At 59.0% G+C, this 25318-nt stretch overlaps 3 protein-coding genes across 3 annotated transcripts in view; 2 read left to right on the forward strand and 1 right to left on the reverse strand.

Annotated features, from left to right (window-relative positions):
* Window positions 1-25318, reverse strand: part of LOC308645983 (obscurin-like) — a 438916-nt gene that overhangs the window by 193731 nt on the left and 219867 nt on the right. The gene's annotated exons all lie outside the window — the stretch shown is intronic.
* LOC308646517 (obscurin-like) overlaps window positions 12460-25318 on the forward strand; it is a gene marked incomplete at its 3' end in the record, with an annotated part of 232569 nt that continues 219710 nt past the window's right edge. The window contains exons 1-16 of the mRNA XM_081289544.1: window positions 12460-12781; window positions 13933-14032; window positions 14359-14489; window positions 14943-15055; window positions 15297-15465; window positions 15662-15743; window positions 15828-16028; window positions 16699-16759; window positions 17078-17155; window positions 17422-17594; window positions 17798-17824; window positions 18578-18730; window positions 18826-18871; window positions 19239-19316; window positions 19582-20590; window positions 21275-21328. Coding sequence (XP_081145670.1) covers window positions 14399-14489; window positions 14943-15055; window positions 15297-15465; window positions 15662-15743; window positions 15828-16028; window positions 16699-16759; window positions 17078-17155; window positions 17422-17594; window positions 17798-17824; window positions 18578-18730; window positions 18826-18871; window positions 19239-19316; window positions 19582-20590; window positions 21275-21328 — 2335 coding nt within the window. The 5' untranslated portion in view covers window positions 12460-12781; window positions 13933-14032; window positions 14359-14398. The remainder of the gene's footprint in view (window positions 12782-13932; window positions 14033-14358; window positions 14490-14942; window positions 15056-15296; window positions 15466-15661; window positions 15744-15827; window positions 16029-16698; window positions 16760-17077; window positions 17156-17421; window positions 17595-17797; window positions 17825-18577; window positions 18731-18825; window positions 18872-19238; window positions 19317-19581; window positions 20591-21274; window positions 21329-25318) is intronic.
* Window positions 21578-25055, forward strand: LOC308652137 (obscurin-like; the record flags this gene model as incomplete). Its single annotated transcript, XM_081299861.1, has 8 exons — window positions 21578-21677; window positions 21758-21924; window positions 22825-22947; window positions 23105-23275; window positions 23789-23873; window positions 24072-24311; window positions 24510-24733; window positions 24976-25055. Exons 2-8 carry the CDS (start codon window positions 21858-21860, stop codon window positions 25053-25055), a joined length of 990 nt encoding a protein of 329 aa, XP_081155987.1. The 5' UTR covers window positions 21578-21677; window positions 21758-21857.

The raw sequence follows: 25318 nt of genomic DNA on the forward strand, positions 1-25318 counted from the left end.
TGTGCAAACTGCATGCACATGTGTGTCGAGGGCGGGGCTATGTGCAGGGATGTTCCCAGGCCCTACCTCACAGTTACAGAAACAGTTCAGCCCTCCCAAGGTACTACCTCACCCAGCTCTGGTCCCCTAAGACCTCTCCAGCCAGGGTTGTGCCCCTACAAGCCTCAGGAAGACTGCCCCCTCCAGCTACCCCCTAGCAAGAACAGGCACAGTGCACCTCTCCCCACAAAAGTTCCTACCCCACCAAGCTCCACCCCATTCAGCTCTGGTCTCCCAATAACTCTCCAGCCAGGACTGCACCCCCACAGGCCTCAGCACAAGCACCCACTCTAGGCATTGCATTGCAGCGACAGGCACAGCAAGTACCCTCCCCATGTACTACCCCATCCAGTTCCTGGTGCCCTAACACCTCTTCAGTGAGGGCCTTGTTCCCACAGGCCTCAGCAAGAGCGCCCCCTCCAGGCATCTCCTCACAGGTACAAACACAGTGTGCCCCCTCCTCACCAACTACCTCACCCAGCTCCGTTCCCCTGAAGCCTCTTCAGCCAGGGCGGTGCCCCCAAAGGCCTCAGCATGAGCTTCCTCTCCAGGCACCACTTTATAGAAACGGCATGCCCCCTCCTCACACACTACCACACCTAGCACCTACCCCATCCAGTCTGGTCCCCCAACACGTCTCCAGCCAGGGCCATACGCCACACATTGCTGAGGACACTGGAGGTCTCCCTACCTAGGCTCTGCTCCCAGGTTCAGCAGGAAGGATCTCAGGTACTTGAGGAACATGCTTCTCCACTGTCTACTGGCCACTTCTGGATGCCTGGAAACTCAGAGCACAGAAACAGTTTGCAATATGCCCGCCCAAGCTTGTGTGCTTCATGCACTCGCCTGTGTGTTGAGGGTGGGGCTTTGCCCAGGAATGTTACCAGGTAATGCCTAGTGGCAACAGGCACAGTGCGCCTCCTCCCCAGACACTACCCCACCCAGCTCAGGTCCCTTAAGATCTCCAGCCAGGACCCTTCCCCCACAAGCCTCGTCACCCCTTCAGTCACTGCCTCTTAGGGACAGCACAGGGCATCCCCTCCCCTGCACTATCCCACCCAGCTCCTACCCCACGGAGCTCCTACCTCACCCAACTCCTACCCCTCCCACCTCCTACCCCACCCTGCTCCTGGTTCCCTAAGAACTATCCCGCAAGGTTCCTATCCCAAACAGGACTCAGCAGGGTCAGCGCATCCAGGAACCTCCTTACAGGGAGAGAGACACACTTTGCCTCTTCCCCATGCGTTACTTACCCAGCTCTGGTCCCATGACGCCGCTCCAGCCAGTGCTGCACCCCACAAACTGCTGGACACACTGGTGCCCTCCCTACCTGAGGCTCTCCACTGGGATCCACAATGTCCAACAGGAGCACAGTGGTGAGCGCCAGGCTGCCTTTGTGGGAAGCCTCACATCCTCACCAGGAACTGCAAAGTGGAAAGCCGGAAGGGACTTCATCCCAGAGGGCGACAAAGCTTCTTGGCCAGGAGCAGAGCAGGCCAGGCAGCCTTCGGAAGGTGAGTCCTCAGCTACGTGAAGACACGTGCTTCTCCACCATCTTCCTGAAACTTCTAGGCCTCAGGAAACCCACTGCACAGAAGTAGTTCGCAGTGCCTCCGTGCGTGCGTGCATCCCTGCGTGCGTGCGTCCGTGCGTCTGACTGGTGCTCCCCATGCCCCACGTTGGCTTCATGGACCCTGAATGTGGGGCCCACCCGACAGCCCCTCCCTGGGAGTGGCCCGGCACCTGTGCACAGAAGCCAGTGGCTCCTCCAGCTCCTCCTCCTCCTCGGACAATGAGCTCGCCCCGTTTGCCAGGGCCAAGTCGCTGCCATCCTCGCCAGTGACCCATTCATTGAAAAATCAACAAAACATCAACACTAGGTAATGCTATAGATACATTTTATGTTTGATTACAGGAGTTCTACTCCATACGATCACTATCACTGATGGAGTCCCATTGATGGAATCATTTTTTTTTTGCCATCATAGAAAGTAAAAGTCAGCAGGAAACAAATCATCTTTCACTTACACTCAACAAAACGTTTTTCCCGCTGTTCATTACTATGTCAAGAACACCTACAAGTTTTAAAGATGTGCAAAGACAATGAAAGTTTTCAACAGCAAAGTGACACCTGAGATTGTTAATGGCTATTTTTCAGTTTTATTTGCCCTCACAAGAACAAGGAGGAATAACTATAATATAACTACAAAAAAAATTATACCTATTATGCAGGATTTAAAGCCTTGTTTGTAGAACTAAGCAAATTTAAAATCTGCTTTCAAAAAAAGCCAAGGCCTGACATTCAAAATTTTTTAGCAAATATAAACTTTTTTGATCATTTCCTTTCATGAAAAGTGACATTACCGATCTCTAGACGTGCCAATTTCACTCAAGAGTATAACTCACAAAAGGAAACATCCCCAATGTACCATCTAATTCAGTTTCACCAAATTTTCCTTGCCAACTCCTTAAACTGTCAGAATGAGAGTTCAGTCCCTAGGACTCTTCCTGAAGTTACCAAAGAACAGGATAACTTTGCTTAGAAGCATAATTTTAGTGAGGACATTTTCATGCTCCCTAAAGGATGAAAATTCATTCAAGTACAAATAAAACTGATCTTGAAGTATTTCTGGAGTATTGTTTTTGATGCATCCAGTTGTTTGGAAGAAAATCTGACAATGTTACCTTTGCTAGAGAGTTTGGTGCTCTTCTTCTGCTGGGTGGCAGAAGGTTCTTTCTTCTTGATCTTCAGGCTCTGGAGCAGCAGGGTCTTGCTGGTCCGCATCTGAGCATCTGAACTGCCTCTGCTGGTGCTGGGGCTGTCATCATCAGACTTTTGCTTATCACTGGCCATCTTGATGAAGTTATCACTTGGAAAACTTTTTTAAAGAGGAAAAAGAAAGAGTCAAAAAATGTTAATCTAATAAATCAATCAACAGCATTTCCTTACCTTAATATCCCCAAATTGTATCTTTATAAAAAGGCTTCAAAAATGTTCACATTTAATGTACGGCAATATTACTGGGGAGGCGATGAGTCTTACAATGCCAGCATTCAGGGATTTACCGAACTCAAGTTAGAAAATCCACTCACATTTTTTTCCATCCCTTGAACAATCTATCAATTGTCTACTTTCTCAGAAGGTATGAAACAGATTTGCCAGGGAACTTAAGTCAACGAACATTAACAACATATGACACACTGTAAATAACAGATTTTGCTCAAAAATGTTAAAAAGTCACTACACATCTAAATATTCACAGACTGACATGGGTTAGAGCTACCAAATTCCCTTTCCCAGAGGAAAACATACCCTGTTAATCGCCCATATGCTTATTTAAGGTGAACATTCCTCTTCTATGCACCTAAAACCTTTAAACATAACACTCAAACTCAACTAACAAGCTGCCTAGCCTTTTCTATGGCCAGCAGTGAAGATTCAAGCGGCCAAGACCCAGCTGCCACTCTGGGAAAAGCAGAATCCAAACTGCGCTTTATGCACAGCTCCCCACATCACCAAGGTTCCTTGCTCAATCTTTACATCACAGGCGACATTTTATCCAAAATTAATGAAAAGGGGGAGGTAAAAAAAGTTTATTCTTTAAGGGGCTAAATTTGGTCATTTAAATTGGTTGAAAAAGTTTTTAAGTTATTGTAAAATTCATTTTAAATTGAGAGACTTTAATGTTAGTAAGAAGTGGTTTTGTATGTTAAAATCTTTTCCCTCCTGTATTCATTATGCATCTTAAGATATGGTAATATACATGAAGAACTATATTTTTAAAATACTTAATTTAGTTTGAAATTATTGTAAGAAAGAAAAGATCTAAAAAGAGATCAGTGGTTTAAAATTCCATAGTGATAATGAAGTTGGAGGGAACCTCTGTACTAAGTGGATTTTAGTCTAAAGACAGTGGGAAAGCTACACTCAAATAATAATATTGGATAGCATTCAATTTATTTTTGAAAATTCATAGCTTGAGACATATCTGAAATATTTGGATTTTTCTTTCATGTTTTGATTTTCTCTTTGTCAATTTTTACATCATAGTTTAAGATGTGGTTTCATGTAAGGATACGCAACAGTTTTGTATAATACATGAAGCACTGAAGATCTGGGTGGATCTAGCTCTTTTACTTGATGTAAATTTTGAATCTGAGTTTCAGTTCTAGTTTTGCTGAATAGCTAGTGGCCTTGAGAAAGTCTTTTTGCCTTTTCAATTTTATTTTTCTTTTTTTTTAACATTTTAACATTTTTAAGGTTTTTTTTTCTTTTTTTTTAATTGGTTGTTCAAAACATTACATAGTTCTTGATATATCATATTTCACACTTTGATTCAAGTGGGTTATGAACTCCCATTTTTACCCCATATACAGATTGCAGAGTCTCATCAGTTACACTTACATTGATTTACATATTGACATACTCATGTCTGTTGTATTCAGCTGCCTTTCCTATCCTCTACTATCCCCCCTCCCCTCCTCTCCCCTCTTCTCTCTCTACCCCCTCTACTGTAATTCATTTCTCCCCCTTGTATTATTTTTCCCTTTCCCCTCACTTCCTCTTGTATGTAATTTTGTATAACCCTAAGGGTCTCCTTCCATTTCCAAGCAATTTCCCTTCTCTCTCCCTGTCCCTCCCACCTCTCATCCCTGTTTAATGTTATTCATTTTCTCATGCTCTTTTTCCCTACTCTGTTCTTAGTTACTCTCCTTATATCAAAGAAGACATTTGGCATTTGTATTTTAGGGATTGGCTAGCTTCACTTAGCATAATCTGCTCTAATGCCATCCATTTCCCTCCAAATTCTATAATTTTGTCATTTTTAGTCCCAATAGTTAGTTAAATGTTCATGATTATGTAAAAATACTTCCTTGCCTGAGAAAATTTTAAAGTGGTATCATTTATATAAATTGCCTTTCTAAAGCAGTATTTATCAAAATACTTCTAAAAGTATAGCATTAAATAGTTAACTATAACCTGCCACTTTAATTGTAAAGTTGGTCCTCTAAATTATGCATTTAGAAAAGTAGAAAAACTTCATTTCTTTTCATTAAATGTCTGAGAATGTTTCAATGTACATCATGATTTCACTAGCAAATGAGTACTAGATGAAAACTTTCTCTAGATAATTAAAATATAAAGCTCTGAGATTTAAATAATTTATCAGTCCTAAAATACTATGCTTGAGCTATGTACAGTAATCAAATAAAAATAAGGTGATACTACTTGAACACAGTAGGACAAACAGTTGTTTAAACAACAGAAATATGTTGTCTTACAGTTCTAGATACCAGAAATCTGAGATCAAGGGTCAGCAAGATGGATTCCTGGTAAGAATTCTGAAGGACAATCTCTCCAGAGCTCTCTCTTAGCTTCTAGGAGCCCCAGGAATTCTTTGCCTATAGATGGCCATCTCAATGAGTCTTCACAGCTATATGCATATCTGTCTCTCTCTCTCTACCTCCATCTCCATTTATTTCTACTGATATAGATACATAGATGGGTGTGTCCAAATTTCCCCTTTTTCATAAAGATACTAGTCATAATGGACTAGGGCCCACATTAATAACTTAACCTTATTTATAAAGACACTATTTCAAAATTTAAGATCACATTCACATACACTGGGAGTGAGAATTCCAATATATGTTTTGGGTGAGGGCCACAGTTTAACCCAGAGCAGGTTCTAACTAAATATCATGAGATCCCATAATCTCTTTGCTTTACCAAAATTAACAGAAAGAGTACCCTTTACCATTGTCCTAAAGATATGTAGGAGGCCATCAGTCCTGTTGGTGAAGCTGTTATCTATACAATAAAGCTTTGGAAGATGTTTAAAAAAAAGGGTGGGGGGGGGGGGGTAAAAGCCCAAGGAAAAACAAACAAAGCGCCAAAAACAGCAACAAATTTCTGTGCCCTCCTAGGGGAGCCCCGGCTCCGCCAGCGGCCACACACCTCTGCAGCCCTTTGCGGACAGAGCTCGCCACGATGGCCGCCAATTAATGGGAGCAGCCAGGCGGCCCACAGCGACTCAAAGACACCTGGGGGCGGGCGCCCCACAAGAACTAAGCCGCCGCCGCCGCCGCCCCCGCCCCGACTACCCCCACGCGGACCTCAGCCCCGCCGCCCGAAGGAGCCCCGCTGCCCTGTCTCAGGGGAAAGAAGCCGCCGCCGCCAACCCCACGCGGACCTTAGCCCCGCCGCCCTACCTTGCCGCCTGAAGGAGCCCCGCTGCCCTGTCTCGGGGGAAAGAAGCCGCCGCCGCCGCCCCCACGCGGACCTCAGCCCCGCCACCCTACCTTGCCGCCTGAAGGAGCCCCCCTGCCCTGTCTCGGGGGAAAGAAGCCGCGCCGCCGACGCCCCCGCCCCCACGCGGACCTCAGCCCTGCCGCCCTACCTTGCCGTCTGAAGGAGCCCCACTGCCCTGTCTCTGGGGGAAAGAAGCCGCCGCCGCCGCCGCCGCCGCCCCCGCCCCCGCCCCCGCCCCCACGCGGACCTCAGCCTTGCCATCTGAAGGAGCCCGGCTGCCCTGTCTTGGGGGGGGGGGGGAAAGAAGCCGCCGCCGCCGCCGCCGCCGCCAACCCCACGCGGACCTCAGCCCCGCCGCCCTACCTTGCCACCTGAAGGAGCCCCGCTGCCCTGTCTCCTGGGAAAGAAGCCGCCGCCGCCGCCCCCGCCCCCACGCGGACCTCAGCCCCGCCGCCCTACCTTGCCGCCTGAAGGAGCCCCGCTGCCCTGTCTCGGGGGGAAAGAAGCCGCCGCCGCCGCCCCCGCCCCCACGCGGACCTCAGCCTTGCCATCTGAAGGAGCCCGGCTGCCCTGTCTGGGGGGGGGGGGGAAGAAGCCGCCGCCGCCGCCGCCAACCCCACGCGGACCTCAGCCCTGCCGCCCTACCTTGCCATCTGAAGGAGCCCCGCTGCCCTGTCTGGGGGGGGGGGGGAAGAAGCCGCCGCCGTCGCCGCCAACCCCACGCGGACCTCAGCCCCGCCGCCCTACCTTGCCCCCTGAAGGAGCCCCGCTGCCCTGTCTCCGGGGAAAGAAGCCGCCGCCGCCGCCCCCGCCCCCACGCGGACCTCAGCCCTGCCGCCCTACCTTGCCGCCTGAAGGAGCCCCGCTGCCCTGTCTCGGGGGAAAGAAGCCGCCGCCGCCGCCCCCACGCGGACCTCAGCCCCGCCACCCTACCTTGTCCCCTGAAGGAGCCCCGCTGCCCTGTCTCGGGGGAAAGAAGCCGCCGCCGCCGCCCCCACGCGGACCTCAGCCCCGCCACCCTACCTTGCCCCCTGAAGGAGCCCCGCTGCCCTGTCTGGGGGAAAGAAGCCGCCGCTGCCGCCGCCCCCACGCGGACCTCAGCCCCGCCGCCCTACCTTGCCGCCTGAAGGAGCCCCGCTGCCCTGTCTGGGGGGGGGGGGGGAAGAAGCCGCCGCCTTCGCCTTCCCCGCAGCCGCCTTCTTCGCCCTCGCCGCCGCAGACTTCGCCGCCGCCTTCTTCGCCGCCGCAGACGCCGCCTTCTTCGCCGCCGCCTTCTTCGCCGCCGCAGACGCCGCCGCAGACGCCGCCTTCTTCGCCGCCGCAGACGCCGCCTTCTTCGCCGCCGCAGACGCCGCCTTCTTCGCCGCCGCAGACGCCGCCTTCTTCGCCCACGCCGCCGCAGACGCCCCCTTCTTCGCCCACGCCGCCGCAGACGCCGCCTTCTTCGCCGCCGCCGCCTTCTTCGCCGCCGCCGCCTTCTTCGCCGCCGCCGCCTTCTTCGCCGCCGCCGCCTTCGCCGCCCACGACGACGCCGCCTTCTTCGCCCTCGCCGCCGCCGCCGCCGCAGACGCCGCCTTCGCCGCCGCAGACGCCGCCTTCTTCGCCGCCGCAGACGCCGCCTTCTTCGCCCTCGCCGCCGCAGACGCCGCCTTCGCCGCCCTCGCCGCGGCAGACGACGCCGCCGCTTTGGAAGATGTTTAAAAAAAAGGGGGGGGGAGGTAAAAGCCCAAGGAAAAACAAACAAACAAAGCGCCAAAAACAGCAACAAATATCTGTGTCCTCATAGGGGAGCCCCAGCCGCCAGCAGCCACACAGCTCCGCGGCCCTTTGCGGGCACAGCTCGCCACGATGGCCGCCAATTAATGGGAGCAGCCAGGCGGCCCACAGCGACTCGAAGACACCTGTGGCGCGGGCGCCCCGCACGAACTAAGCTGCCGCCGCCGCCGCCCCGACTACCCCCACGCGGACCTCAGCCCCGCCTCCCTACCTTGCCGCCTGAAGGAGCCCCGCTGCCCTGTCTGGGGGGGAAAGAAGAAGCCGCCGCCGCCGCCCCCCCACGCGGACCTCAGCCCCGCCGCCCTACCTTGCCGCCTGAAGGAGCCCCGCTACCCTGTCTCCGGGGGAATGAAGCCGCCTTCGCAGCCGCCACGCGGACCTCAGCCCCGCCGCCCTACCTTGCCGCCTGAAGGAGCCCCGCTGCCCTGTCTGGGGAGGAAAGAAGCCGCCGCCCCACGTGGACCTCAGCCCCGCCACCCTACCTTGCCGCCTGAAGGAGCCCCGCTGCCCTGTCTCGGGGGGAAAGAAGCCTTCGCCGCCGACGCCTTCGCCGCCTTCACCTTCGCCTCCGCCGCCGACGCCGCCTTCACCTTCGCCTCCGCCGCCGACGCCGCCTTCGCCTCCGCCGCCGACGCGGCCTTCGCCTCCGCCTCCGCCGCCTTCTTCGCCGCCGACGCCTTCTTCGCCGCCGACGCCTTCTTCGACGCCGACGCCTTCTTCGACGCCGACGCCGCCGACGCCGCCTACGCCGCCGACGCCGACGCCGCCGACGCCGACGACGCCGCCTTCTTCGCCGCCTTCTTCGCCGCCGCCACCGCCGCCTTACTTTGCGGCAGGAATGAAGCTGCTGCCTGGCTGATGCCCACAGGAACCCCAGCCCGCTGCCTTACCTCGCGGTGGAAACGAAGCTTCCCGCTGCCGACCCTAGCTGTCCCCCACGTGGACCCCAGCCCCGCTGCCTTATGTGGCGGCAGGAACGAAGCTGCCACCGCCTTCCCGGCTCCCCATATCGCCCCACCCTGCTCCCCACGCGGCCCCTAGCCCCGCCACCTTACCTCGAGGGTGAGTAGTTTCACTTGTTTGTGTATAACTACCCCCACAATAGACTTTTGTCATTTAAGAGTGCTACAGGAAATCCTGGTAGCAGGCTGGGCACCCTGCCTGAGGTATAGAGCAGAAAGCCTGCTGAAGAGGGGGACAGGGAGACAGTGCAGTCCTGGTGTCCAGAGGCTTCAGCTTGGGTGATGTAGCATGGGCCTTCTAGGTGCCTCCACATGTCTTGAGCAGAGCAGAACTTGAGCTTAGCCATGTGAAACACTGTGCTTGGTTTCCTTGGCTTCCTGCCAGGGGCTCTGCAGGTGGGGCTGAAGAGCATGTGTAGGAGTTTGCACACTCACCCTCCTCACCTGTTTGTACCTTAACTTGGTCTCTGGCATGTGCTGATGGCTTGGAGCTGGGTGAGGCTGCAGATCTCTGTGCCCATCTCTTCTTGGGCCCTCTCCCCTACCAGAGAGGAGACCATCACCACCTTGGTGAAGAGTCCCCGTGGCCCACGACGGTCCCCCAGCAAGTCCCCCTCCCGCTCGCCTTCCCGCCGCTCCACCAGCCCACAGAGGCCAGTTCTGTTGGCCCCTGACCTGCTGTTCCTGCCGGGGTCCAGGCAACCTCACAGGCCTGAGACAGAGCCAGGCCGGAAGCCCACTGTGCCCACACTGTACATGACGGAGGCTGAGGCCCCCTCCGGAGCCCTGCCAGGGGGCACAGGGCCCCAGCCCAAGTGGGTGGAGGTTGAGGAGAACTGTTGAAGTCCGAGTGAAGAAGTCGGGTCCTCGGGCTGTGTCTCCCACCAGGGAGGTGCCCAGAGGCATGGGGGCACTGCTCTTCACACTGCCTGGTGGGACGCCAGGTGGGGACCCCAACGCCAACAACTCCAACAACAAGCAGCTGGACCAGGAGCCCCATGCCCAGGGTCCAGCTGTGGTCCGCATTGGGGAGTCCCTCGTCTTCCATGTGGATGCTGGGGGCAGTGTGGACTGGGCTGCTTCTGGAGCAGTCAGCCCTGAGCCAGAGGAGACTGGGGCTTCCCTCAGGGACAGCAGCATGGAGTGGGCAGGAGGAGAGGGTGATGGGGAGAGCCCTTTCGTGGTGGAGGAGCCCCAGGACACGGATGGCCTTTGCAGCCGTGACCCCAAGATCCTCACACACAATGGTCGTGTGCTGACCCTGGCTGACCTGGAAGATTACGTGCCCCAGGCAGGGGAGACCTTTGGCTGCCGTGGCCCAGCAAGCAGCACCTCCGACGACATGCCCTGTGAGGTCTCCGTGCTCCAGAGAGAGATCAGTTAGCCCACCGTGGGGCAGCCCATCCTGCTCAACGTGGGGCGCCCACCCAGACATGTGGGTCCACCTGGCTTCTTCAGGACGGGATCCCAGGTCCACAGCCCTGAGGACCTGTCCTTCCACGTGCGAGGGGCCCGAGCTGGGCCTGTGGGCAGTGCTCCTTGGACCTCCTCCTGCACCCGGGTCCAGCACTCTACAGACGGCAGGCAGAGCAGCTTCAAGACGGAGGTTTCCACCCAGATGGTCAGCTTGGGGACTGTGGGAGAGACTGTCACTCTGCATATTCGCCCAGATGGAGATGAGGCCCCTGGCCCCTCCCAGGGCTGAGGCCACATACCCTGGCAAGACAGGGAGGCCAGGGCACTCTTACTGTGCCGTCCTTGCAGCATGGGGCCTGCACCCTGCTGGGCAGCAGCACCTGCTCAGGAATCCCAGCTCACCTCAGTCACCTGTGCTCAACGCGCTGCTCTTCTGAGCTCAGGGTTCAGCCTGCCATGCCCTCTGTCCTGGGCCCTTCCTACCTCACTGGACTTTGGTCCTCAACAAAGAGGACCACAGTGCCTACAATGCTGGATGCACTGAAGTCCTTCAAGAGAGCCCTGGCCAGGGGCAGCTCAGAGACCAAGCTCTGGGTTGTCTCTTCTGGCCTGCAGGAGCCTCCAGGCTCTGGACACAGATGTGGACTTGGGCCTGTGTCCTGCTCCCACTGGGCACAGCCTTACCTGTCCCCAGGCTAGGGATGGGACCCAGACCCCCAAAGCCACACCCAGGGCCTAGTGGCCACCAGCGGCTCTGCAGGGTGGACACAGGGTCTGTGTTGGGAAGTGGACCTGTATTCTGGCCGATAGAGCAATAAACCAGTCTGCGCCTCCTCTCTGCTCCTCTCGCTCTCGCACTCAGTACCCCGGGATCCCCTCCACCCATAGCCCTGGTTGGGCCTAGACCAACTGCCCTTGTTCCTTCACTCCAAGGTCAAGCTGGGAGCCACATGGGTGCCCTGTATTGGCTCCTGTGTGCCCAGACGGGCTGTGGCAGCACATGGGCCTGTCTTGTTCCCAGGCAGGGGCTGTGGGGCTGGTCCTGTGGACACATGATATGACCAGAATCACCCATAATTGTCCCTCTGGCCCACCAGGAGCAGTGTAGGCTTTCCTCTACCTGGCAGCTGAGGCTAGTGTCAGGACAGATGTGGTGTGGGCGTGTGATATGGTGGTCCCAAGTTCTCGGCATCTAGAGGTTTACCCCTTTGTCCCCAGCTGAGGTGACCCAGGACAACCTAGCATCTGTCAGAGGGGTGGGAACCACTCTGTGCTGAGCTCCAACTGTGAGGCTTCCCAGGGATCCACTGACCTCTTGGATGGGGAAGGGGAGGGTGGGTTCCCTGACCCGACAGAGGGCATCCTGGAGCTGCCTTTCCATTTTGGGTGCCCCTCCTGGGCAGGGGCTCAGGAGGGCTGGGGAAGGCTCTGGGAAGGGACCTTCTGGGGATGGGAGTGGTCAGCATCCTCAGGCTGCAGACGGTTGGCAGGTGGGAAGGGCAGGGGCCATGCCCGGCAGGGGCCTGGGGAGTCCTTCAGGGATAGGTGGAAGGGGCCAGGGAAGGGTAGCATGGCCTGGACTAGCTGTAAGTGGAGGGTGGACGGTTACTATGCAGATGGAGTTGGGTAAGGATAGGGCAGTGGGTCTGTCCCCAGGAGGGGGGCCAATGGCTCTGGCCACCTGGACACCAGCCCCATGATCCCTTGGACCTTGACATGGTATCAGGTTGCCCCCAGGTTTAGAGCTGGGGTTCAGAGTCAGCCTTGCAGGACAGCCAGCCTTGGGATGAAGTGTGTGCTGGGATTTGGGGCACATGAAGGGTGAAGGGTGGGTTCCCGGTCCCCTGGCCCAGGAGGAGGAGGAGTTCTCCATGGGGCACCTGGGTGAGGACAGGCCTGAGCTCCAGGGGAGGAAGTAGCTGTCCCCAGTGTGGGTTCTGTGGCTTCTCTCTCTGTGCCAAGCCTCCATTCCTCACAGCCTCCTGAGCAGGTGGGTGAGTGAAGCAGGTGGGAGGGGCCAGCTGGGGGTCAGCCCACTGGACTGTCTCTGACAGGGACTGGTCTCTGGAGGCCCCTACCTGGGGTCAGGCTACACCAGACCCTGGGCCTTACCATCTGCTGCTGACCCACCTCTTCATAGGTGTTACCCAGGAGGGCTCTGCCCAGCCCTCCCTTGGAGCTGACCAGGAAGTCCCATCTGTGCTGCAGAGACTGCTGGGCCCTGAGGCTCCAGGCCCTTCTGCAGGGGACTTTGCCAGCCCCACCCCTGGCCCCAGGGAACCACTGGCATTTCAGGAGGCTGGCCCCCAGGCCCCAGAAGCCTCGGGCACACCTGGTAAGCCCTGCAGGGAACTGGCTGCAAGGACACATCCTGTGCTGACCCTGTCCTGGCCAAGGAATGTCCTCGGGTTCTGAATTGGCACATGGCGTTCTCAGCATGGTGTCAGTTAGGTGCAGGTCTGGCCCAGTGTCCCTCTTGGACCAAGAGTAAGGCAGCTTCGTCTTGTCTGTCACCATCACCACCACCAGCTGTGACAGATTGGTGCCCACAGGGGATAGAAAGGCAAAGGCTAGGGATGGCATCTCTGTGGGAGGCTGCTGGATCAGAGTGGCCACAGAGTTCTGGTGTCCAGGAACGCGGTGATGGAGCAAACCCCTGGTGTTGCTTGGCCTGCCTTGGCACTGGTGTTCACTTTCCCTGCTGCTGCTTTGGGGAGCAAGCCGAGCCCCTTCCTATCCTGGGCTCCCTTTCCCTCCACTCATTCCCTGTGTCCTGCCTAAAGATGGAGGGGTTCCCCTAAGTTCAGCCTCCATCCAGCCCTGTCCTTGGAGGCCCAGCACATTGCCCCTCCCTGCCCACCCCTGTGCTGGCTCCAGCCTGAAATGCCTCAGTTCACCTGCAGCCAGCCTCAGGGCCCTGGAGAACCTCCCCAAGGGCACCACCGCCTGCTCTAAGTGGCCACCTGGTCACCCTACGCCCTACTTTTCTAGCCAGTCTGCTAGGCTATCCTCTGTTTTGTCCCTGGCCACTGATAGAGTGGGCCTTGTCTGTGTGCTATGGCCACAATACAACTTGTAGTGCTGGGTGACGTCACCTGCAGTCTCTCCGGCCCGTAGGAAGCTGCCAGAGCCTATGGCACCCATGGCGTGGGATATAGCCACTTTCCTGGGTCACCGACCTATGCTGTCAGGATGTTCCCTGGATGGCAGCCTAGCTGCTGGGCAGGGACACTGAAGTGGGTGTCCCTGGTGGGGCAGGTGCCTGCAGAATGGACCCCAGCCAGCATGCACATGCTGAGCCATGGGCTGAACCTGGGCTTTGGGGACAGTCTCACCCATGGCCCCCAGGTCCCTGCAAGCAGTGGTCTTGCTGAGCATACACACACCCTGGCCTGGTGATGTGGGGGACAGTTGGGCAGTGCAGGGCCGAGGAGGGTCCCTTGAGCCCCAGCCCAGCTCTGTCTCACGAGGCTCCTCATCTCCCAGCAGCTGAGACCCCAGAGGTGCCACAGCCTCTCATCCGGGAAGTCCTGGAGCAGGAGACGGTGACTGGTTCTGGGGCCCAGGGACGGACCGTCCCCATCCGGTAACCTCCCCCAGTTAACTGAGTCATGAGATGGGGGCAGTCCTGCCAAGGACAGCTCATGGGTGGGCAGGTCCATCCACTCTGGCCGTGTGGTACGCAGAGGTAATGGGGTGGTCCTGTGGCCTCCTGTGCACTCCTTGACTGCCCCAGGCCAAGCCAGTAGGCAGGGAAGAAGGCCAACCTTAGGGCAGGAGGTGCAGGAAGCCCCCACAGCAAGGACCAGGGTCTTCCATCTGCACACCTCATCCCCCCGCATGTGGGGAAAGCCTAGGACCCCATCTTGTCACCTCTAGCCAGCAGAAGCTCACCTAGCTCTGTGATTCCAGGGTGGAGGGTGCTGCCTGGCCAGGGGCAGGTGCCGGGCAGATGCTCTGGGATGTCCACAGCCATGTAATCACAGAGACCACACGAAGGACCTATGTGTACCAGCCCATCGACACCAGTGCTACAAGTTCAAGTATGGGGGTCTGGGGTCAGGGCGTGCTGTGAGGGTGGCCCTGCAGTGCCTGGGCTGGGGGCAGTTGCTTGGAGGGTGGAGGGGCCCGCTAGGTCCCCGCCTGCTTCAGCCCAGGTTCCCCACCCCTTCTCTTGTGCCACAATGGGGTAGGGGCTGGAGCTCTCCTCCAGGAGAGGCAGGCACTACAGATCTGGTGTCTGCTGGACCCAGTCCTGGAGAGAGCCACCACCCCCTAGCATGTTCTGCCTGCCTTGGCTTGACTGTTCTCGTGACTGCTGGGCCAGCTGAGGGCAAAGCAGGGAGACAGTGGTTGGATGGAAGGAAGAACTTCCCAGTTACCAGGGGGTCCTGTTGCCTGTTGCCCTGGGGTGTACTCAGAGCCTCACTGACCACATGTATGGGCTGTGCAGCCTGGGAATCCCTCCTCATGTCCCCCTTTCCACCTCTTCCCAGGGCCCCCAACCATGCAGGTGACCATTGAGGATGTGCAGGTCCAGGCGGGTGGTACGACACAGTTTGAGGCTGTCATTGAGGGGCACCCACAGCCCACTGTGACATGGTACAAGGTAAGAGCTGGCCCAGGGAGGCAGGGTGGGGCCCTCAGAGGCCGGAGGCACCTGTGTGTGCATGTGTGTACGAAAACCGCACCACACGATCCTAGCTGTGCGGCCCCTCCTGCCATCCCCAAGCCCATCATGGCTGGGCATGGGGCTGGACCGGGGGCCGACACACAGCAGGTGCCAGGGAAGGGCAGGTGGGCCTGATGCTGGGATGGGCTGATGGCGTCCTGGCCTGCTGGTGTTTCAGGATGGTGTCCAACTGGAAGACAGTGCCCGGCTGAGCCAGCAGAAGGATGGCACCACTCACTGCCTGCTACTGAAGGATGTGGCCCAGCAAGATGCAGGCGTCTACACCTGTCTCGCACAAAACGCTGCTGGCCAGGTGCTCTGCAAGGCGGAGCTGCTGGTCCATGGGGGTAAGTCGCAGAGCCTCCCAGGCCCAGGGCCGCTCGGTCTCCACATGGCATCCCCAGTCCCCACAGGGACCCCAGCTCAAGGTTCCCATAGGCCACAGGCCCAGGCCCAGGGAACAGCCTGCCAGCTCCACAGTACTGGGGACGAGGATCAGGGCAGTGCCTTTGCCGTCCTAACTACCTTCTGTGCTGACCACAGGAGACAGTGAGCCAGATTCAGAAGAGCAGAGCCATCGGAGGAAGCTGCACTCCTTCTACGAGGTCAAGGAGGAGATTGGCAGGTACACTCCAGCCCTTCTGGCCCCGGGGATGCCCAGGACCCGTGGCACAGCGTCACCATCCTGATCCCCCTCCCTCCTCCCCAGAGGCGTGTTTGGCTTTGTGAAAAGGGTACAGCACAAAGGAAATAAGGTATTCTGTGCTGCCAAGTTCATCCCCCTGCGGAGCAGAACTCGGGCCCAGGCGTACCAGGAGCGAGATATCCTGGCCACGCTCAGCCACCCGCTGGTCACTGGGCTGCTGGACCAGTTTGAGACCCGGAAGACCCTCATCCTCATTTTGGAACTGTATCCTTTCTTCTCCTGGCCTCTTGGGGTTTGAGGAGGGGTGCAGTGGCCACCAGGCTGGGGATTGGAGGAGCGTATGCTCCCTGGGCCTGGCAGGTTGTGAGGGCCTCAGCCCACCTTCCTGTGGCCAATGCTGTGTGACAAGCAGCCCTGTTCCTGCCGCTCGTGATGGTGTTGGTCAGGGGGTTCTTTCTCTCTGAGGGTGGTCCATGGGGGTCACCAGGCAGGGTCAGTGGCTGAGCTGGTCCTGAGGGTCCAGATGTCCTCGGTGGAGATGGCCAGGGGTCTCCTCCCATGGGTGACCTCTCAGATGTCAGGAGAGGTGTGTTCTACACAGGTTACTCCAGGTCTTTGCCCACTGCCCATAGGTCCCTGACTGGGGTCTCAGTGTGGAGGGCCTTGTGGCTGGATCTGCTCCTGTGTTCTTGTCTCTCCCCTGAGGAGGGATTTGTGCAGACAGGGCAGGTGCCCCCACCCTACCACTGCCCTGTGGCCTCAGTCCCCAGGCAGCCCCCCTCATCTGGGCTGGATGCTGTCTGGGGTTCCAGGGGCCCATGGCACCTCCCCTCAACCTGAGCACCAGTACCCCACCCTTGAGACCGCAGGAACCCTGTCCTGGCCACCTCCTGGTGGGTTCCAGCCTCAGCTGCTTTCCTTGACCAGGCCCCAGGTGCTCATCAGAGGAGCTGCTGGATCGCCTCTTCAAGAAGAGCGTGGTGACAGAAGCCGAGGTGACCCTGAACCTGCCTGCCACTGGCCTGAGCTGCATGCGGGTCCCAGCCCCACCCAGACACAGCTGCCCCAAATGTGGCCCAGGCCCCGCCTCTCTGGATCCCAGGCCCCGTGGCTACCCGGGCTCTGTGCCCAGCTGCACTGCCTGGCTTCCTGCACACCTTGCTTGTTCCTGGGGATTTCTCTGGCTTTGGCACTTAGGGCTCAGGGTGCCACCTACCCTGTGGGCTTGTCCCAGGTGCTAGACTGGGGCACTCAAGCAGGATGAGTCAAGGTGGAGGGCCGGGGCCCCTCCCTGAGCACAGCATTTGCCACAGGTCAAGGTCTACCTCCAGCAGCTGGTGGAGGGACTGCACTATCTGCACAGCCACGGGGTCCTCCACCTGGACATAAAGGTACTGTCCCTCGGGCCCCTCCAGAACCTGGGTGGGAGAGGGGAGCCCTGGGCCTACAGGATAGGAAGGGACAGGCTTACCGTGTCCAGTTTCCTTGACAGGGCTTGCTGTCCTGCTAATTGGCAGCTCATCCATGGGCTCTGCTCTGACAGTCTGACTGGTGCTCCCCATGCCCCACGTTGGCCTCATGGACCCTGAATGACTCCCTGAGGCCTGGAAACCCCAGGTGGCCCAACCCCCATAGACTCCCCAATACTTTCTGACAGCCCCCCAATATCCTGATGGTGCATCCTGCTCGCGAAGACATTAAAATCTGCGACTTTGGCTTTGCCCAAAAAATCACCCCTTCAGAGCCACAGTACAGCAAGTACGGCTCTCCAGAGTTCGTGTCCCCCGAGATCATTGAGCAGACCCCCGTAAGCGAGGCTTCTGACATCTGGTGAGTGGTCAGGCTGAGTCAGGACTGTGACCCTCCTGGGACCATGCTGGGGAGTCATCTGGCAGCCCAGCAGCCAGCCAAAGGGTCCTCTCTGAACCTCTGCTTCCTTCTGCACCCCTGGGATCCCCCATGCCTCCTCCCACATACCCCTTGCCTGTGGCCAGGCCTGGGGTGACTCACAGTGGGTGGTTTTCTTTCTGCAGGGCCATGGGGGTCATCTCTTACCTCAGGTGAGCACAGCCTGTTCTTGGCAGCTGCTTTTCAAAGCCAACCCTTCTGCAGAATCCTGAGGGCCACGTGTGCTGCTGGCCACACCCCAGACCAGAGACCCAAGAGCCCAGGGGCAGCTATCTTGGGAACAGGCGGTCAGCCAACCCTGATAAGAGGCTCCTGCCCACTGCTCCTCACAAACACCCTGTCATCACTAGGCAGAGCTGAGCTGACCCTGTAGGGTCTGTGGGATTTTTGTCCAGAGTCCACTGGTAGTGGTCACTGCTGCCCTGAAGATGCTGGTGGTACAGACTGATCCTTGACCTCTGCAGACTAAGACCTGTCCCCACCTCAGACATAGACTGGTGCCTATCTAGGCTCCCTGGACTCCTGTCCCAGCTGAGCCTGGATCCCTAGCTCAGGCTGAGGCCAAGTACCCACCCCAGGTTGAACCAGCACCCAGCCTTGGCATACATCCCTGCTTCAAGCTAGCCTGGGTCTCCTTTGTAAGTTCAGCCTTGTACCCACCTCTGGCCATGAGAGCCTCAGGTTAAAGCAGGGCCCCCAGGCCGGCTGACGTTTCCTTGATCCCTGTCCCAGCCTGAGTGGGGACCCCAACCCTGGTCTGAGCCCAGACACCCTCTTAGGCTTTGCCTGGATTGGTGTTCCAAGCTGAGGCAGTATCTGGGGAACCTCAGATACTGCTGGGTGGGAGTGGTGCCAGAGTTCGTCCCCAGGGGCTTTGTTTGAGGGCAGGCTCTGCCTGTTTCCAGCCTGACCTGCTCCTCCCCCTTTGCGGGAGAGAGTGACCGTGCCACCCTGCTGAATGTGCTGGAGGGGCGGGTGTCCTGGAGCAGCCCCATGGCTGCCCACCTCAGTGAAGACGCCAAGGACTTCCTCAAGGCCACGCTGCAGAGGGCCCCAGGGTGAGTGCATGCCTCTCTTGCCTGCCCAGGGTGCGGCCAGCCCTGCCCAGGGCCAGCTGACTGCCTGGCTGACCTGGGCTCTGCTCTCCCTCCAGGGCCCGGCCCAGTGCCTCCCAGTGCCTCACCCACCCCTGGTTCCTGGTGAGTAGGCCCAGCCTGGCTCAAACCCCAGGCCTGCAGGGAGGGACATCCAACCCAAGGGGGACGAGGGCCTGCCTGCATCAGCACATATGGTGGTGGCACCCAGGCCCCTGTGCCCCAGTTCAGAGGACACTTGTCCCTTCAGACAGGCTTGGGATCCTGAGACCCTCACAGGGGGTCAGGGCCTCCCCTGCGACCTCTGGCCTTTGCCTTGCCCTGTCTGGGCAAAGTAAGAGGATGAGCCCATGAGACCCCAGGGCTGAGGGCAAGTCCACCTGCCCCTGCCCAGCTGGGCCTCCATCCCAGGAGGGGCCCCCATCAGGGCGCTGGGGTCTCTCCTCAATGTGGCTGCTCCCTCACACCCCAGAAATCCATGCCTGCGGAGGAGGCCCACTTCATAAACACCAAGCAGCTCAAGTTCCTCCTGGCCAGGAGCCGCTGGCAGGTGAGCTGTCCCCTGAAAAGGGGGTGAGGGCAGGGTCAGAAACGCAAGCCTAAGCCCGCCTAGCACACTCCCAGGCCTGGCACCTCATCGGATCTCAGCCATGAGTGTGCCAGGCGCACAGGGATACCCAGTGGCCAGGCAGAAGCCAAGAGCCCTGGTGCAGAGGTTCCCACTGCTCTGGGTCCCCACCGCTTTGGCCCACTGGAGGGAGAAGGCCTGCTCGGTGCCGCGGCCCCACCCAGTGACTGCTCTGTGCCGCCCCCAGCGCTCCCTGATGAGCTACAAGTCCATCCTGGTGATGCGCTCCATCCCAGAGCTGCTGCGGGGCCCACCCGACAGCCCCTCCCTGGCAGTGGCCCGGCACCTGTGCACAGAAGCCAGCGGCTCCTCCAGCTCCTCCTCCTCCTCCGACAATGAGCTCGCCCCGTTTGCCAGGGCCAAGTCGCTGCCATCCTCGCCGGTGACCCATTCCCCGCTGCTGCACCCAAGGGGCTTCCTGCGGCCCTCGGCCAGCCTCCTGGAGGAGGCGGAGGCCCCACCAGCCTCACAGCAAGGCTCAGGGCCCCTGGCAGCCCCCGGCTGCGTCCCCCGGCACAGTGTCATCAGCAGCCTGTTCTACCAGCAGGCAGGCGAGGACCCTGAGCGAGGCGCCCTGGCCCCTGGAGGCCGCCGACAGGACGAGGCTGCAGTGGGAAGCCCTCAACCCCAGGCCGACTTGGGGCCAGTGCCTGAGACCAGAGGGGCTACCCTGAGGGCTTCCCCAGAGCTGACCTCGTGGGAGCAAGATGGGCAGGTGTCCCTGGTGCAGATCCGGGACCTGTCAGGGGATACAGAGGCTGCCGACACTGTGTCCTTAGACATTTCAGAGGTGGATCCCGCCTACCTCAACCTCTCTGACCTGTATGACATCAAGTATCTCCCATTCGAGTTCATGATCTTCAGGAGTGTCCCCAAGCCCTGGGAGCAGCCAGAGCCGCCCTCTCCTGAGGCTGAGGCTGGGGAGGAGCTGGCAGAGTTCCCTGACGCTGCGTGGCCCTGGCCAGGGGAGCTGGGCCTTCGAGCTGGCCTGGAGATCACAGAGGAGCCGGAGGACCTGGAGGCACTGCTGGGGGAGGCTGCGGCCAGCAGAAAGCGCAAGTGGTCCCCCTCCCGTGGCCTATTCCAGTTCCCTGGGAAGTGTCTGCCACTGGAGGAACCCCTGGAACTTGGGCTGCGCCAGAGGGTGAAGGCTTCCATGGCTCACATCTCCCGGATCCTGAAGGGCAGGCCGGAAGGTAACTTCCTCGTCCTATCCCCTGGCACATCCCTGCCCCTTAGGATCACTCACCCTTTCGTGCTCAGGGTCCTGCTGGGCCCCCCCTCTGGTGCTGTTGCCCCTACCTCCCAACTGCATCCACAGCTCTACCTGAGTCCTGGGGGCACCTCTGCTGACCTGAACCTGCCTTACTGGGCATGTGAGGCCATCCTGGAGACAGCTGCAGGGAGGGCACCTGGGGAGAGGGCAGCCAGGATCCCAGGCCTCCCCCACTGTAGACCCTCTGACCCAGGAGTCTTATGGCCCCACCCTCAGTGACCTCAGACCTTCTGAGCCCAGTCCTGTGGCCCCAGATCCTCCTGACTCCAGGTCTCTCCTGATCTCAGAGCAACTCGACCCTAGGCACATCTGACCCCAGCTTCCCTGACCCCTGAGCTGCCTGGAAGTCCCAACTCCAGAGCAGCCTCTGTGACCCCCACCCTCCTGACCCCAGCCTGACCCCGGCCCCAAGCAACCCCCTCCTGCACTGTAGGCCTTAGAGCCCCCAACAGCCCACTGCTGAGGGAGGTGGGAAGCAGGTCCAGCTTGTCTTCACACCCCAGTCCCTGAGACCTGGGCCTGCTGGGAGGACAGGCAGTGTGAGGTAGCTGGTGCTGCCTGAGGACAGACCTCCCTACTGAGACCCTTCCCCCTCCTCCTGCAGGCCTGGAGGAGCCCCCCAGGAAGAAGGCAGGCCTGGCTTCCTTAAGGCTGTCAGGTCTGAAGGGCAGCAACCAAGGTGAGCAGGCCCCACTGTCTCAGGTTCCTCTCCCAACCACCATGGTGCCTACACCAGAGGGGCAAACCCCCACCCACCTATGGGGCTTAAGCCCAGAGGCAGACTGGGCATGGGGGCTGAGCAATATTGGAGGCTTCAAGGAGGAGGCAGTGCTGCGTCCTGCCCACACTTTCTGGCCTGGACTTCCCTCTGAAGGCTCTTCCTGCCTCCTCCTCAGCACCAACCTTCCTGAGAGAGCTCTCAGATGAGACCGTGGTCCTGGGTCAGTCGGTGACACTGGCTTGCCAGGTGTTAGCTCAGCCAGCTGCCCAGGCCACTTGGAGTAAAGGTAAGGGGCTGGGATACAAGCAGGGCAGCAGGGGCCCTCACTGTCTAGGGGAAACTCAGACCGGCTCTCTGCTGTCACAGATGGGGCCCTCCTGGAGAGCAACGGCCACCTCCTCATCTCCTCCACTCTGAAGAACTTCCAGCTGCTGACATCCTGGTGGTGACTGCTGAGGACCTGGGCATGTATACCTGCAGTGTGAGCAACCCTCTGGGCACAGCAACCACCACGGGCGTACTCCGGAAGGCAGGTGGGTGCACTCTGCTAGAGGTCCCTGCCAGGCCAGGGAGGCTGGGCTGGGGGTGCTGAGCCTCGTTTCGTGAGCTGGACTGGGCCACTCCCTCAGCTGTGGGGCTGTGGAATTTGGGGTTCAGGAGGTGACCACAGGTGCGTCTGAGTTACCGAGCAGTCCAGTCCTGATGGGCCGGGCATTGCATGTGGCTGCTGTGGGTGCCTTCTGGACTGTCCAGGATCTTCAGGGTTTGGCAGGAGGCAGGAGACTGACAGGAGACAGATGGAAGGCAGGGGAGGGGGAGCAGCGTGCCCAAGAAGGAGGAGAGCGGTGTGGCAGTGTTCCAGCCTGCTGTGCACCCTGCTGCCAGGAGCTGGCCCGAGGCCTCTGCTGGCCAGGAGGCGAAGCTCCCTGTGGAGGGTGCCACCTTGCCCTCCAGTGGTGCAGGAGGGAGGAGCCCCATCCTGTTTGTGTCTTCATCAGAGTCCAGTCAGGAGCTGAGTATGCAGTGCCTGGGGTGTGTGGGCAGCTGAGACGGCTGCTGGCCCAGTCTGGAACTTGCAGACTGACCTCAGGCCCTGTACTGGGGCGTTCAGCCAAGCTTAGAAACCAGGGCAAGGCCCCCCGACCAGAGCCTGGGCCACTCCACCGAGGCCTGAACATACCCTGGCGAAGGGCTGGCCAGGAGGGATCCTGGTGGGGAGGGCTGGGCAGACATCTGACTGCCCACTAGGGAAGGAGGCACACCCCTCCTCCCATTGCTTTCTAGGACCTCACCCACCCCAAACGAATGGCACTGGGAGAGGGTGGGCTTAGGAGCCTAACGTTTGCCGAAAGTAAGGGAGGGTGAGGCAGGGCCAGCTAGAAATCAGCCCTGGGGGTCAGATGCTGACCCAGACCATGGGTGGCCTCTTGCAGAGCGCCCCTCGTCTTCCCCACGCCCGGACATCGGGGAGGTTTACACAGACAGAGTGCTGCTGGTCTGGAAGCCCGTGGAGTCCTATGGCCCTGTGACATACATCGTACAGTGCTGCATAGAAGGTACTGTGTGGGCCCTTTGCCCTCTCTCCCTGGGCCCCTGAGGCTCAGCATGCCCCCAGGGTCAGCATGGAGGGCCCTTGCCCACAGCCTGCTCTGTGTCCTGGGGAAGGTCTTTCCTCCTTCCTCCCCAACTGCCTCTTACTCCATCTGTGACCAGGTGGTACCTGGACCACTCTGGCCTCTGACATCTTCGACTGCTGCTACCTCACCAACAAGCTGTCCAGGGGCGGCTTGTATACTTTCCGGACAGCATGCATCAGCAAGGCAGGAATGGGCCCCTCCAGCAGCCCCTCGGAGCAGGTCCTCCTGGGAGGGCCCCGCCACCTGGGTGAGCCACTCCTGGGCAGCCAGTGGATGGGGTGGCTGGCAGATCAGAACTGGCACCCTCCTGCCTGCGGACCCTGTGGTGGCCACTGCGGACCCTATGGTGGCCACTCCTGCACTCAGCCAGCATTCAAAGCCTGCACATTCTGGGGCCCTCACCCTTCAGCTCCCTTCACTCACCCACACCCACTGGTGCCACCCCAAGAGTTGGCAGTGACTTCCTGGGTGCTGAGTCTGGGTTGGGTGGAAGAGTGGTTTGATGGATCAATAGTGTCTGTTGTGGGCCTGGGAAAGGATGGTGTGATGCCATGGTGGTCCCAAACACACTTATGATGAGGGCTTTGTTGTGTCCTGAATCCAAGTTCCCTTCTCCCCTGCAAAATGACCTGAGGGAGCAGAGGCCAGAGCGGGCACTCAGGCAGGGCCACTGTCTGGTGTCTGAGGAGGAGTGAGGGAAGAGGAGGGGAGAGCCTGCGTTGGGATCCTCCTGAACCTGTCACCTGCCCCTCCCTAACAGCCTCTGAGGAGGAGAGTGGCCAGGGGCGGCCAGCCCCGCCTCTCCCCAGCACCAGGAACTTCGCCTTCCAGATGCAGATCCGGAGGTGCAGGGGCCTCTGGGGACAGCGGGTAGTGGGATGGTTCCTCAAGCTGCCCTGCTGGCTCTTGGTGCTCCCACCCCCACATTCCCATGCTCAGCTCAGAGCCTCTTCCCTGTGTCTGGCTGCTGCCCCTGCTGAGCTTGGTCTCTGCTGCTCTGAGTGCATGGGGGCCACTCAGGTCCTGCTGTGTCTCTCTCCCAGGGGCCGCTTCAGCATGGTCCGACAGTGCAGGGAGAAGGCCAGCAGGCGGGCCCTGGCCGCCAAGATCGTCCCCTACAGGCCTGAAGACAGGGCAGCCGTGCTTCGGGAATACGAGGCGCTCAAGAGGCTACGCCACCCACACCTGGCCCAGCTGCATGCTGCCTACCTCAGCCCCCGGCACCTGGTGCTCATCCTGGAGCTGTGCTCAGGGCCCGAGCTGCTCCCATGCCTGGCGGAGAGGTGGGGGCAGAGGGCTGGGTGGAGGGATGGGTGGACAGGCAGATGACGCAGGGTTCTGGGAGGGAACGCCAGGCCTGCCACCCTCCTCCTCATGCCTGACCCCGAGCTGTGTCAGAACCGGGTGCCTTTCCCAGTCCACTGCTCCTTCCCTGTGCACATGCCCCCTCGGGGCCTGTCCTGAGCCACCTCTGCCCCCAGGACCTCCTACTCAGAATCCGAGGTGAAGGACTACCTCTGGCAGATGCTGAGTGCCACCCAGTACCTGCACGCCCAGCATATCCTGCACCTGGACCTAAGGTCTGAAACCATGATGGTCACCGAGTACAACCTGCTCAAGGTTGTGGACCTGGGCAATGCCCAGAGCCTCACGCAGGAGAAGGTGCTGCCCTCTGACAACTTTAAGGACTACCTGGAGACCATGGGTGCGTGTGTGGCCACTGTGAGAGGGCAGGCATGGGCGCCTGACCTGTTGGGGGGGGGCAGGAGGAAGCCCTCTCCCTACCCGCTCTACTCTCCCCTCCCCTCAACTCCACTGCAACCCTCCAGCCTCACACCTGAGCCCACCCACCTGGGCCCACCCACCTGGGCCCATCTGTGGTGCCCACCTCCTGACCTCTCACCTGTGCCCCTCCCTCTGTGCCCACCCACCCATGCCCCTCTGCAGCTCCGGAGCTCCTGGAAGGCCATGGGGCTGTTCCTCAGACAGACATCTGGGCCATTGGTGTGACAGCCTTCATCATGTGAGCCCTTCATGTGTCTGGGGAGAGAGGTGCTAGATGGGTAGGGCAGGGCTCCATCTGTCTGAGGGTGCTCTCAGAGCCCCCATGAATCTCCATGGAGCCATCCAAATATGACCTCAGAGTCCCTGCACCCCATCATCCTTCACGGGTGACTTGGAGTCCCTGCACCAAATCATCAAGGGTAAGGGAGAGCTCCCTGCACCAAATCAGGGACTTGCCTATGCTTGGGGTCCCTGGCCACATCAGATCATACTGGATGTGACCCCA

This window comes from Spermophilus citellus (genome assembly GCF_964194105.1).
Source record: "Spermophilus citellus genome assembly, chromosome: 1".
In the NCBI taxonomy this organism is placed as follows: Eukaryota; Metazoa; Chordata; class Mammalia; order Rodentia; family Sciuridae; genus Spermophilus; species Spermophilus citellus.